Source organism: Arachis ipaensis, chromosome B10, assembly GCF_059453495.1.
Source record: "Arachis ipaensis isolate K30076 ecotype BB chromosome B10, ASM5945349v1, whole genome shotgun sequence".
Taxonomy (NCBI): domain Eukaryota; kingdom Viridiplantae; phylum Streptophyta; class Magnoliopsida; order Fabales; family Fabaceae; genus Arachis; species Arachis ipaensis.
The window spans coordinates 136,902,402-136,917,773 of NC_142435.1; the positions used below are offsets into that span (position 1 = coordinate 136,902,402).

General features: G+C 32.4%; 1 protein-coding gene across 1 annotated transcript; it reads left to right on the top strand.

Moving 5' to 3' along the window:
* Positions 1 to 14,407: 14,407 nt before the first annotated feature.
* On the top strand, positions 14,408 to 15,372 carry LOC107621485 (uncharacterized). The gene is made up of 2 exons (XM_016323500.1): positions 14,408 to 15,020; positions 15,101 to 15,372. Exons 1-2 carry the CDS (start codon positions 14,408 to 14,410, stop codon positions 15,370 to 15,372), a joined length of 885 nt encoding a protein of 294 aa, XP_016178986.1.

Below are 15,372 nucleotides of genomic sequence, written 5' to 3' on the forward strand. Positions count from 1 at the left end.
GTTTGGAGCCGGCGGTCGCACCATACCTACAGTAGGGGCACCACTCAAGTTTACCCGGGAGATCGCTAAGTCGGAAAATAAACAAAACAGATCTGCGACCAAGTATATTACTGATCTATGATACCTGCGCTAGTACCTAAAGCCTGGATTCACTATAAACACCTGAATGGTATCCCCTAGCAACTATCTAACATGAACTATATTTATTCAAGCGAACATGAACCAAGGCGAAAAGGAAAAAATGGCATGCATAACGAAAGTGACAGTCACAGAATAGAACAAGAAGGAACAAAGCAATGAAATAGCAGAAGGAGCGTAAAGCACTTACAGAGAAATGTGCAGAAAGAAGATAATAATCAGATGAAGAACTGCGCGCAGAAGTTCCCTTGAGAGCGATCCAGAAAATGAGGCAATAAACAGAAGCATATGAGAAGGGGGACGAAAGTGTGGAAGCAAATGAAAAAGATGGTGGTTTTGAGAAAATCGGAATGGTAACCGTCAAAAGAGGAAGCGCGAAAAGATAGGGGCACAATAGTATTTTTTCCTGGGTTTTCAAATCAATCATTATGAGCATTAAATACTCAGTGCAAAGAACGAAGCGACACGCCAGGCTACGCGTAGGGGCAGAACACGCGCACGAAGTCGTGTCCTCGATCAACGGACTCCCGATCTACAGGGAGCTCAACCAGAGAAGAGGCGAGTTACACTAACACGCCAATCACCTATTTTAGTGATTAACGCGTTGGGGGGCACTGTTCCGGCCCAGCCTACAAGCAAGTTGAGTTTGGGTGCTCCCCGAGAGCCGACCCGACGGGTTTCCTGACCCGCCAACTCACCTTACTCCCCTACCTGATCAGAACCCCTAGACAGCTGGAAAGAAAACTTCCAAAAAAGAGGGTCTACACATGTGAGACCCGCTCTAGTACAGATTATAGGCCCTACCCCTCCCCCCAGGTACGTCACTCACATTATTCTAATTGTTGCCTCTTGTACGAACACTGACTTGAGCGTTGGAGTCCTTGCAGGTGGCATCCCCCTCCTCATCAGCTCGAAAGAGTCTCGCTCACCTGCCCTTCGGAGCTCGCCCAAGCCAGGCATCCAACCACCCACCAACTCTCGAATTCAGTAGAATCAGATCCGCTTCGGACCCGAACAACCGAACATATTCCTTTAAAAATAGTTAATATTTTATTTGTATTTTTTAATAATTTTTTAATTAGTAAATTCTAGAGTATATTTTGATTAAATTTATAAAACAAATAAGTATATAAATTTGTTATATAAAGATGAAATTAATTATTTTATATGTATTCTTGACCAATAAAATTTATTATTTTTTCAATACTTGATTTACACTTTAAACATTAAATATTAATTTTATTATAAAATTTTAATAGTATAAAAAAATATTGGTCTAAAGTATTGGTCCTAACATTTCTCTAAAATTAAGCATTAACATATTTTATTTTATGCATAACTTTTTATATATAACCATAATACATTAAGCCTACTTTTCATTGTAATTTTTTCTTATAAAATATCATATATTATAAAATTTAAAATTTTATTATTATTTAATGATTGAATTTAACATTTTACTTAAATTTATTTAATTTGTTACATATTTTTATTTTATTTATAAGTTATTATTTAATGAGTATTTTATGAATAATATGTTTAGCATATCTAAAAGGTCATTTTGCTGTACAACTAAAAAAAAAATTGAAAGTATTTTTTCAAACTTATATCCAATAAAACTTGCTCAAACACATCAAACAAATTCTAAGTATTTAATCACATAAACTAATAATATGTACTAAAAAATTACACACATTCCTCGTATAGTTTCATTAGCATAATGATTCCAATAAAAAAAAGTAGTAGTTGAGATGTGCAGTTACCTAACACAGTAATTGATACAACATAATCAACATTTTTATTCTACTTAAGCATATATATTTGGCTAAACTATAATTGGTTAACACAGTCTTCGCTTCAGAAACTTTTTGCTTTTTTAGCTCAGCATATTCAACAGAAGATATAGAACTCTATCACAAAATATATTACTCTAGCATAAAAAAGATACAAAGTTCATTGATATTGAGGCATAAAAGAAAACTGCCAATTAAATTCTGGACAATTATGCTAACATAGTTCCAATCAGACTCTTATAAGCAAATATAAAAAAACAAATTTCAACATCGTTTTTCTTGTACACATTTGTTAATCCTCTCCTTTACCTTTGCCTGCTATTTTTCCTACAAATAATTAGAGAGACTTAAACTTTTAACAGGTCAATCAAAACTTTACACCCTCCATGTTTAAAAAATGACATAAGACATGGAAAAAGCAAAAAAAAAAAAAATCAGCAATATAGTTAATAGAAGATAAATATGGTAAGTTATCCAACAATAAAATATTTGGAACAAATTTTAATTGTAGGTCAACTACGATGTCAGATGTTCAATGTTTAAGAAAAGAGGGGTTAACCCAAAAGGAGCCACCAACTTATTACATATATCAAAAGACTCAAAATATACTTTACGATATTATTATTTTGTATGTTCAAAATAGCACCCATGGCATTATTTTTAAGCAATTAATTAACACCATAGGTTTCAACACTCTCCAAACTCTCAATGACTAAGAACACGTATCCAATAGTGCATAATGAACAATTGAAAAATAAAAATACACATAAATATGTACCAAAAGCTTATCACTGTATAAGAAACTAAAACATGAGGCTATGGAGGTGGTGAATGCTATCAAGTCATCCAAGTCATTATAAGGTAGATATTATTCGTATTTGTATGTATGCAAATCATGGGCAACTCGAATCTTTTGGGGCTAGGTAGTTGCTTAGATTGTGATGTTGTAATATATATATGTTAGAACTTGACAGGGATATAAACTATTAAGCTATTGAATGTTTTGAGGTACGAAAAAGATTGACATTAAAAAAAAACAATAAATATCATGAACTGTTATTTTCTTTAAAATAAATGAAAAAGAATATCAAACTATACATACTATTATTTTCTCATGACAACTAAGATAGGCAGCGAAGAATTGGATAAGTTTGGTGGAACAGAAAACACACCATCAGTAAATTAGACATCAAAGAAGGATATCCCAACATTAGCAATGCTAGAGAAGCCAACGCATGTTTAGCTAGGTCATCCAATACACCATCATTAAATTAAATAATTTTAGAAGCACAAATTCCAATTTGTGATTGAAATCCTACTCACAACATTCATTTAAACCGCCCTTAAAAAAAGAAGTCCTTAATAAGTTTGTGATAAGAAAATTAGACATGTACAAATACATGTACATAAAAAAAAGAATAAAATACCTAATCAAAATTATCATTTAAGGATTCACTTCATTTACAATAGTGATAAAACACCTAATAATACAATTATGCAAGCTTATATATCCATCATATGAATAGCCACCACAACGTATATATTTTCATTTGGGAAGAAGAGACTCCACTCAAGTCCTCTATCTAGTGTAAAGGGGGAGAATTTGAGCAAAGTGGAAAAAAGAATTAGCAAAACAACATTCAGATAGAAACAATAACTTTAAAAATGAAACAGATTTAGATTAAAGAGAAAAATGGTTTGCTTTAACTAAAGTTAGTGAATACATTTCCATCAGATCACTGAATTAAGCAAACTAAAATGGTTTGCTTTAACAGTAGAGAATTTATTTTGCAGAAAATGATCATCCTATACATGCCTAATATTAGTAATAAATCTTCTTTTAGATCTCTCAAAACATAAATTAAACTTAGTAATAATTCACTGATTCAAATAAACATTACTACTCATGTCAAATCAAGCATTAAGATAAATAAAATCCATCCAACATTAAACAGAAACATCAATTAAGTCTTTAGTATGCTCCTCACAAATATTTTTTAGTCGTTAACTAAAAAAATCAAACAATTGAATAGCTTCATAAATGGAAACTTGAACACAAAATATGCTATCAAGTTATTTTCTATATTTTTTCTCCCAATAAATTCAACTCAACAAAGCCAAAAGACAATGAGTAAGATCAATTTCACAAGGTACATCCAAGGCAAACTAATACAAAAAAATAACATAAACTAAAATAACCAAAAAAAGACTGTTACATTAGGATACCTAAACAAACTATCCATACAACAGATAAGACCATAACCACAAACAATCATGGAATTGCAACCTCTAAATTATCTCATCACTACTCACCCACCCCTTGTCAGCAAACTTCGTGTCCATTTCCATTATACATTCAAATAATGATGACATGAGAAAAGGATAATAATAATACATGAGACACACTTGAGCTATTTTATATCCTAATTTACCATTAATCAAAATTTGTACCAGTTTCTAGATGTAACCTGAATTGCTTGCTCAAACAAAGATGAAGTCTTTTTCAGATCATCACAAAGTTCCAACACAATCCTAGCATATATAAGTTTGTAAACTCAATTATTCCAAAATGTATGGATACAAATATCTCAAAAATAATAAATTAAAAGGCACACATGAGAATTGAGAATTCAAATTCAGGGAATTGTTAAACAGGAGCAAGAAAAAATCCAAAACCAATATTTTCAGCTTTTTATTTTGAAAGCAGATTGTTAGGGACTTGGGTATTATGGGGTGTTCAAAGTCCCACATCGGGTAGTATGGGATGCTTGATGTTGTATATAAAGAGAATAGTTCTTCCCCCTTATCAACTAGCTTTTAAGGTGTGGTTTTCCACTTTTCTTATATACTTAACAATGGTATCAGAACGTGGTTATCGGCGCCATGGAAAGGGCTACCTATAGGCTGTATTAAGGTGAATACCGAATACTTATAGCCGTAGTACCGAATACTAATAGCCGTAGCAAAGTGGCTACCATTGGGTCAGTGTCAATAGAGTGAAGCGGCCGTGGACATCGGCTCTCTAGGGGCGGTGTATTGTTAGGGACTTGGGTATTATGAGATGCTCAAAGTCCCACATCGGGTAGTATGGGATACTTGATGTTATATATAAGGAGAGTGGTTCTTTCCCCTTATCAGCTAGCTTTTAAGGTGTGGTTTTCCACTTTCCTTAGATACTTAACACAAATACTTATTTTTGTGGATTCCTAGCCACTTTGAAAAATTCTAAAGTTTTCACTCATAGTGCCTTTAAATTTGGTTTAATAGAAGAGCTGATTAGATAAAAATTGAAACCATAACAACACATAGTGAGATCGTCTATACCCCTGAACTACAATCCCGAGAAATTTGAGTTTCAATTTTCAAATGCTTGAGATTTGTCTCCCAAATATTATACTCAATTGATCAGGTTCTCGTTTTATCCTGGCTGATTGGACATTGCCCTCCTCTGAAAGAAGTGATCAGACAAAACTTCAATTAATAAAAGTAGTGGAATTGACTATACTAGTCATTTATATACATAGTTAAGTGCCACGTTTACCTTAATCTTTATGACCTCTTTTTCTGAAAAAAGAAATAGTAGATTACTCACCAATTTTCATATAAAGTATTTAAAAATAAATAATTCAAATGATGCAGCCTTGAGAGTGAATTCTAAAATAGTACTTTAATCTTTAGCAGGATCTTTGTAGTGGCTAAAGCGCTTCACATCCTGGAATTATTTTTCAAATACCTTAAAACTGTCAAAAAAGAAAACAGGAGTCTGCTCTTTATCTTAATACCATGAATGCCATGACAGTCTAAAGACCCTGAAAAGGAACTACATAACTGATCTTTATGCTGAACCCACACATTAGCAAAAGAAGGGATTTCACTCTCTGAGCAACTTGATTCATGGGATCATCATAAGTTTGTTGAAGCTGCTCATACTCAAGAATCAATGAAACTTCACCATTCATCAAGCACTTCGCCTTCAAAAACTCTGCAAGAAAAAAATCCCTACTTTATTAGAGTGAAATATATGCTATGATAAAATAAAAATAAAAATAGATGAGAAGGTGTTGTTTTTTAGATATCTGAAAATATATACAAAAAAAATCTATTAACTTTATCTTGAAAAAGTCCAAAACTAATTTAAAGGTCCTGTAAACTTAAAGAGTTATGAGAAATTATTAGGGCAGTTAACAACTTAAACACACAGTGATATATCTGACCCATAATTCAAATATGCAAAATGATTCTGTCAGTATCACCCACCCTCATTCCTAAGCTGTTAATTTTTGTCAATTATTTTTCAAATAAAATAACATAACACTCAACTTACCCTTCAAATAAACATAAATAAAAAATACTACTAATAGTGATAGAAAAGATAAAGAATAAACACATACCTAAATGGGAAATTGGCTCTTTTTTTTCCCTAGAAACACAAACCGAGATATCAATGAACCCTCTCGACTTATGTAATTTCTTCCTTTTCAATTGGTAGCTACACACTTCTTCAGAATTTTTCTTGTTCTTCTCACTGACATGCTTTGCAAGAAACTCCTTGAGCAAAACTTCACCATATCAAATATCAATAGAAAAAAAGAGCAAATTAGCAAGAAACTTATCAACAGAACGAAAAAATTAAATCCGAATAGATCAGTAAAAAAACATATGAATTAATAAAAAAAAGGCCAAATGCATAATTATAATGTATACTATAATAAGAATAATAAGTTCAAATTACACTAACACGTCACTACATCAGCCCTCTCCACCTAAAGTAACCACTAACCAATATAACCTATCCCTTAAAAAGATACTTATTAATACAAAAGCAACTAAACTAACCTTCAACTTCTCATGAGCTTCATTCATAAAATTTTCCATGCATTCCTTTATTTGGTAAGTATAACTGAAAGAAGAGCAAGTAATTAAACTAATTATCATGTGTTTAGACAGAATGCTAAATTATAGAAAGTAATAACAAAAGAGCAAGCATAATAACACTTTTTTAGATTAAAGAATGTTGCTGCATTGTTACTTTTATATGATTGAATTCATTTGCTTATCTTAAAATTTTAGAATACTGAATTACAGAATCATTCAAACAACACTTGTAGCTAGTATTCAAATTTAATCTAAATGAATAAAAATAAATAAATAAATAAAGCAAATAGAAGGTAGCAGAAAGACTTACATCCAATGCCTTAGACTCCAATTGCTTTCATTTTGCATTTCTAATTGATTCATCAAGGAATATTGCCTGCTCATCATATCTGTTGAAATCAGATATTATTCACAAATAAAAAAAAGATTGAGTCACTTAGGAAAAATCATACATCATTAATTAGCAACATTGTACCTCGAATCATGCATAAATTGCATTTTAAAAACTTGCAAAAGCAATAGAGTGCAGTAAGCAATAATTTTGATTTCCAATGTTAAAATGAATATATTTGTACTTTATCATGTGTGCAATTTGGCGTCTCATTGTAAAGACAAAGAGAAGACTCCAGTAACAGAGCAAGATTGGCTAGAAGAAAGGAGCATCAAATATGGAAAAGAAAATCATCACAAATGCTATGCCGAAAGCCTTAGTGAAAGAATATCTGCAGCCATATTCACATATCAAATCATCAATCTCATACAAAACAGATTCACCCAAACAATCCAAATAGAAATAGTTATAGTTTAGCTAGTCAATCTGCAAATTATATTATTTGTTGAACAAATATAACACACCATTTCAATGAAACCAAGTGCTTTCAAGAAAACTAAGCTAAAAGATCAACTGATTCCACCAAAGTCATATAGTGATTCTCATATATGATGTTATTCCAGCAGTGATACTTATTCTCGATTCAAAAATAGGCTTTCAATAAAAGGCAATTTTGAGCCTAGATATCCACATAGTGCATTAATAAGAACAGCTCACTATAAACTTTAGTGGGTTGGATTATTAAAAAACTAAATATTTGTGTATTGCAAGAAATTTAATATGAAAATGACTAGACAATTAACACAAACTCATTGGTTCAGAAGTTATAGATAAATAAAAGATTGAGATAAATAAAACTTGAAAGATCACAAATTGATAATTGTATAACTAAACTACATATCACAAATTAGTAGTCACAATAATAAAATCTAGTCATGATTTGAGTAACTTATTTTTAGTAAGATAGAGTTATGAAGCTCAAACAATGTCATAGTGGAAAAATGATAGGAGAAAGTAAACAATAAACTTGAAAAATTTCAGCAATATATTGTCTAGTTTAAGTCATGATTGATTTTGTGGTGTACACAAAGCCTTTTCATCAAATATAATACACTAAAATTTGTAAGAGATATAGAGAGAGAAGAAAGGACTAACCTCTCTTGCTTCATTCATCAAGGCAATAAAAACTAAATAAAAGTAGATTATTTGAGTATGTTAATTTGTCATGAGAATAACAATAGCTATATGGCCAATAGCAACATAAACGTTGTTAACCCTACTCTTTTAATTTGGTCAGAGTGATTAAAATATCTAACATAGGAAATAAGAATGAATTGATAATGAGACATAAGGCTCCGTTTGGTTAGTGGGTGGTAATACATAAGACATAAAGACATAAAATGACATAGACACAGTGGGACATAAATTTTTAAACTTGTTTGATATTCAAATACATGACCCTGCATTCAAATTACAATTCTAATAAAATGACACTATTAACCCTACCACTAATATCACCTTTCTGTCTCTATCACCATCACCATTATCATGTTAACTCAGATTATCACCATTAATAATTTTTAATACAATTACAAATTCAATTCAACAAATCAACAAACTATCACAAAATCACTCTAACAAAAAGATTAATCAAAATTCAAATAAAAAATAAATAAAAAAAACAGAGAACTCTCTTCCCAATTATCTTCATCTCATCTTGCATGCAAAAAGCACAATCGAGTTACAGTCACAAACAAAAAAAATTGAAATTGAAATTAAAAATAGAGAATTATTCTCATCACAAAAAACCTCAAAGAATTGAAAAGAAAAAAACAGCAGGAATAGAACCAGATCAAGATAGATGACCACATGGTGGAAGAGAGGCAGAGGCGTGAAAGAGAGACGGAGGCAGATCTAGAAAGCGAGGTGCGAGTTAGATTTGAAAATGCCTCAATATCAAATATTGGAGGAAGCCTCGACAACGACAGTAAGGCAGAGAACGGTGGCAATGCATGAATGAGGGATACGATAGTGGCGATGACAACGAGAAAGGAGGAGAGCGACAGTGACTGCAACAACATGTGAAGGAGGGGACAACAATGGCGGAGGCGGCGTGACAAAGGAACGCGACAGTGGTTGTGACAACATGTGAAGGAGGAGATGACAGTAGTGGCGACGGCGACGGCGGCGAAGAATTGCAATGGAGAGAGACGGTGGTAGAATGAAGGAAGAGTAGGAGAAGAAGATGAAAATGTACGATGGAAGGAGGTGAATCAGAGAAAGAGAAAAGAGAAGTTGAGAGGGTAAGGAAAAAAGGATAAAATTTGAATTAAAGAAAAAAAGAAGGGATAATATTGAAAAAGTTTATGTCTTATCATTTGTGTCTTAGTGTCTTAGATTAAAGGAGAGACACTAAAGACATATATTTTATGTGTTTTTCTGTGCTACTGTGTTCATCGAAAATTTGTGTCTAATAAACCAAACGGTGAACATGTACCACCGTGTTGATGGACATGTATGACAAAACAAACACTGTCTAAGTGATGGTGGATTTAATGTGTCAAGAATGAGAATATGCTTTAAAAAAGATTATTTAAATTTTTTATTGCAACAGCAAACAAAATGCAATTTTAATCAAATAATTAGATGCTTTTTAAAAAATACAACAAAATATAATAAAATATTATAGATAATGTAAAGAGCAATTTTCAAAAAAAAAAACAATAAAATACAACAAATATTATAAAATCTGATGTAAAGAATAATTTTTAAAAGCTTTATCTACTTAAAATGTGAGTACATAAAATATATTTTTTTATTCCTTTTGAAACAACCCCGATCATGTAGTGTAGTGTAAATGAGAAGAACAACTTCATCTTCAATTATTACACATAATTGTTGCAACCAACCAAGAATTAGGTAACAACAACATAAATTGTCTACCTTACCCAAATGAGTACACTTTTTGAGTATTTTTAACTAAAAATTGTAGATAATTATCAATATAAAATTCGGTCAAGTAATCAAATTTAGTTCATTTTTATGTGAGATCCTTCCAAGTTCAAAAGCATTCAAAGTTATTTTATGCCATTGGACAGGAATTGTGTTTCTTAAAGTGTACCAAATAAAGTACCAACCCACTAAATAAATAGCATACATTGTACATCAGCATAATTTCTATATACATATAGAAACATTTCAGATTGTTAATTAATTATATAATGTTGTTATCTGAAGCGAATCTTTGGTCAAGGAGGTGAAATTTTTTTAGCTTGGTAACTTGAAGGTTCACCAATACGGCCCGACAAAGTTCTTACTTGGCATCCAGATTTCATGTTGCAATTATAGGTTTCAACAACCATTCCAGAGTGACTAAATTCTAGCTCAAATAATTAAGTTGAGTTGCAAGATAACCAAAAAAAATATCTAGATGCTTTAAAACAACTACCACCGACAATAAAAATGACAAAATCGTCACCGGAACCTAATTTTCAGACGATGCAAGAATCAGTAGTTAAAAGCATCAAGTAGTATTTCTAATTGAGAATTTCAGCAGAATGTCTGTTAAGTAGCCATTAAGTCACTAACCTCGATACTGGACCTTGTTTATGTTGACTTCGAAGCTTATCCATGCTCCTTTACCTTTTCTCTTCCACTAAATCTTCTCGCCATCTCTCTTCTTACGTTGTGCGCAGCTCTTGCTGTCATGGCTTCTAGAGGGTGATCATGAGAAGAGAATAAGGGAATGGTTCAGATAGAAGGAGGTGGTCATGAGAGTAAAGGGAAGAGGAAGAGAGACTCAGGAGAGAGAGATAAATGAGTACTGAAATTTGATTTCTAGAGTCAAATTTAGGCAGAAAAATTTTCTCTCAAATTTGGGATTACTAAAATTAAAATGTGAGAACCAAAGGAAATAGAGCTTTCTCTTGGATAGGTTCAACACAACTGAAACACAGGCAGTACAACCATGAATTTGAAAATCAAATTACGACGCCAAAATTAAACCCCTATTTACCAAGAAAGAACGTGGCTGGCAATCCATTGTTAACCTTAATCCACCAATCAAAAGCTAGCATTTCCGATTTCTTTCTCTAAATCGTTGTTTTGGGATTGCTGCAACATTGCCTCCCTTCAACTCACTGGACAAACCTCTCCCTCCTCCCTTTTCAGGTGGGAATTTTTCATCAAGGAGGAAAAAACGAATTAGGGGATGCAGTTTAAGAGATGCTAATTGTAGAATTATGTATTACTCGCTGGACAAACCATTAAAACGCCCAGGTATCGCTGAAAGCAAGTTGCCGCAATGGAAAATAGGGTTTTGTTATTCAAAAAGTCTGGCTCCATGCGTCGTTTTGTGAGAAATTGGTCACAGTGCAAAACAGTGTGTGAATTTATTGTTTGGCTAGTTAACCATTATATATTAATAGATATTGAGTAACAGTGATGTTTTATAATTATTTATCATTTAAAGATTCATAATTGAGACATAGTTTCTCTTCTATTTTTTATTTTTTATACTTAATGGCTACTAGCTACGATTCTATCAAACCAACTTGGGTTGGTCGAGTGGTCAGCTCACTCGTCCGCTTAAGCAAGTGTCAGGGGTTTGAATCCCGCCTTGTACATGCAGCAACCCATTGGCCAGCGGCATACCCTTAAATGGAGCTCCGATCCACGACGGATTAGTTCTTGGCCTGTCGGGCTGGGGGATACCGTGGGCAACAAAAAAAAAGCTACGATTCTATCAATAGTATTACCTATGATAGATTATGTGATGAAAAAGTTTGGAAAATAAAGGTAAGAATTATAAGGTTATGAAAAGTCCCATCTAAATTTGATAAGAGCAAGATGGCTTACATAGAAATGGTTCTAATGGATAATAAGGTTAGTTGATTATTTTTTATGATTCTTTCAGATGATGCTAGGTCTAGTTTATAAATATTTTTAATAGCTTTATAAGTGCTAACAGCTTTTATATTTAATTTGTTTTATAGTGTGATAAAACTCATTATTCAATCAAGAGTTATTTGACAAAAATATTTGAGAATGAACTGATCGAGTGGAGGGTCTATGTCTTCTCAAATTTTGTGATTAAGGAATCAAGCAAAATTTATTTTCCAACTGCACACGTGTGTAGAATAACTTTTAAGAAGGAGTCACGTATAGTAAATACGGTCAATGATCGTAAAATTTCTGACAATCATTTCAATTTTCTTGCTCATGCTGATATATTAAAACAAATAAATGAACAGTCTAACTTATTTGGTATGTAGTTAAGTTGTATTAACCTACACAAAATTATTTTTTTATTTTAATTTTTTCAAGAAATTATATAATAGCATCATTTTATCGATAACATAAATTTTAACATTTAAGTTATGCAAATGTTTGAAATTGTATTCTAATTTTTTTTAAAGGTATATCCTTTTACTAATATATTGTTAGTTTTATCGTTTAGTATAAAATAAATTGATAAAATCTCTTTAAATTATAAGTAATTTATTATATTATTCATTTATTTGTCCTTAATTTGATACTTTTAATTCAGTTTTTTTTAATTAGATGTTATTGGACTCTTGACTGAAAAAAGAGAGCTTATATCATGGTCAAAAATAAGGAGAAGTGGCTATTACATTGTGGTTGATCTTTACGATTTGCAGTATGTGAAATTTTAATATTTTATAACGAGATTTTGTTTTGTAACAATTATCTATTCATATGCAAAAATCTTTTATCTTTTTCATGATATATTACTACTTATTTCTCTTAATTTTTGCTTTTATTTAGAAATGATGAAAAAATAAGGTGCACACTGTGGAATCAATTTGCAACCCAATTACTCAATTATTTACGTGATCACCAAGCAACCGAATACATGCTTATTCTCCAATTTGCGAAACTTAACAAATGCATTGGTAAGCATATTGGTTTAACCTTTTATTTAATATATTTATTTACGTTATATCTGTAATCATATTATATCTATTTTTACGTATATATCTTTTTAAAAAATACTCTTAGTATTAGCACATAGTGTATTAAATAAATATTTTAAAATTAACTGTAACATATGATAAAAATAAAATTTAAACTAAATAGATATTACAAACACAAACACAGACATAATCCATTTAACCCAGCTCCAAACAGAATCACAGCAAAGAATTCCCTAACCCACCCATTTAACTACCTCACCTACTTTCATAAATCTACCTAGCAATTCCCCTCTTTCGCTGACCAGGATCACGAAACTCATCATAATTGGGGTCTAACTGCTACCTGTTATAACCAAACCCACAAACAACTCTAAACCCAAAGAAGTGAACAAATCTAGCGGTCACTTAACGACATAAAGAACAAACTTATTGCGTCATCAAATGCTCGCCATCGCCGCCCACCCAGTCACATTGTCACGTGTTCGCCATTAGAGTATATTAATGAAAATGATTAATAACTACATTAGAGTTTATATATTTAACACCAGATTAAGAAAAAATGAACAACGCATGAAATGTTGCTTTTTTATTAATCAAATGATTATAATTCATATTAATTTTAACAAAACAACTTAAAATTATGATTTTAATTTTATCATGTGCATGGCACGGGTTATTACACTTGTAATTTTTTTATTTTGGAGGAAAAGATTTGATTTCAATTACAATGAGGGAGTGACATGTGGCATATTTTGGTTGTAAAGTTAGTAAGAAGAAGGAGAGAATTCCTTAATTTTGGAAGAAAAGATTTGATTTTAGTTGCAATGAGAAAGTGATATGTGGCACATTTTGGTTGTAAAATTAGTAATAAATATAATAGATCTTTCATTTTATTTATATAAATAAAAAGTAGAATTCTAACTATTATTTGTTTTATTAATATAAGATTTCAACAATATTATTGCAGTAGTGTGATAGATAACGCAGCTAATTTTTTATAAAATAGAAATATTATTGGTGTTTTAGTTGAAAATGGGTGCAGTGAGTGTATTTGCAAATTAGTGGACATGTCAGAAGAAGCTCCAACATGCAGGGAGCGTGTTGCCAGCAGTACGTGGAGGGCGTGGTTGCCACGTGGCGAAGTCTGCTTGCTTGGTGATGCAACACGTGGGGCCGTGTTGAGTTAGCACGTGGGGGCATGTTGACACGTTTCTCACTCTTGTTGGTTGGTGGTGCAACACGTGGAAGGTGTGCTGAGTGCTCCCCCTATATAAAGCAAAGCTCAGTACCATTTCATTGCGAAGAAGAGAGTTTTTTAGTGTTTTACTAGTGTAATGGAGGGTACCGAAAATTTGTTGGTGTATCACAACGGTGAGATTATACAGAATACTCATGAGGGAGTGAGCTTTGTGTGCGAGAATCCATTTTCGTTTGTAGTTCCATTTACCATGACGTTCATTAAGCTTAAGAACGGTCTTTGTGAAAGCATGGAGAACGATATGTTGAGGAGAGTGAGCAATATTCCGTATCGAAATCCTGTTATAGTTTTTGGTGGTCTAATACAGTTTGATATTATGCCGATCATTGACAAAGCCAGTATGCAAAATATGTTCCAAATTCACCGGCAGACTCAAGTGCGACAGCCAAAGATTGAGCTTTATGTTGAGTTTGAAAATGTAGAAAAAGATGGGATTCAACATTATTCAGATATAGAGGATGATAGAGTTGAAGTGTATGAAGTAATGAACAGTGATAGCGAAGAGGTCTTCGAAGCTACTTATGAAGCCGGTGACGAAGATGAGGATGGTGTTGTGGGAGGTGAGGTAGCAGTGGAGAATGTATTGGTTCCTCCCGCAGTAAGTCAACTGATGAGCGTTCCACCTTTTATGCGTATCTTGGATCTTGATGCCCTGCATGCACCGGAATTTCCCGAATATGTAAACATAGGTATGTGATGAGTGAATAATACGTTTGTCTTCATTTATATTTTGGATGGTTCAATCAGTAACGATTTCTATTTTATGTAGGTGTTACTGATCCTGAGGACATGGAGTTTAGGATCGGAATGGAATATAGTTCTAGAAAGTCTGTCGTCGCAGCAATCAGAAGTTATACTATCTCTAGAGGAGTCGACTACAATGTTTATGAGTCTGAGCCACAGACGTTCTATGCAAAATGCAAGACGTATAAGCGTAGGTGCGACTGGCTTATTCGAGCCAGCTTGATACAAAAAGAAGGTTGTTGGGAGATACGGAGATACAATGGTAGGCACATGTGCACCATAGGAATGATTTCATAG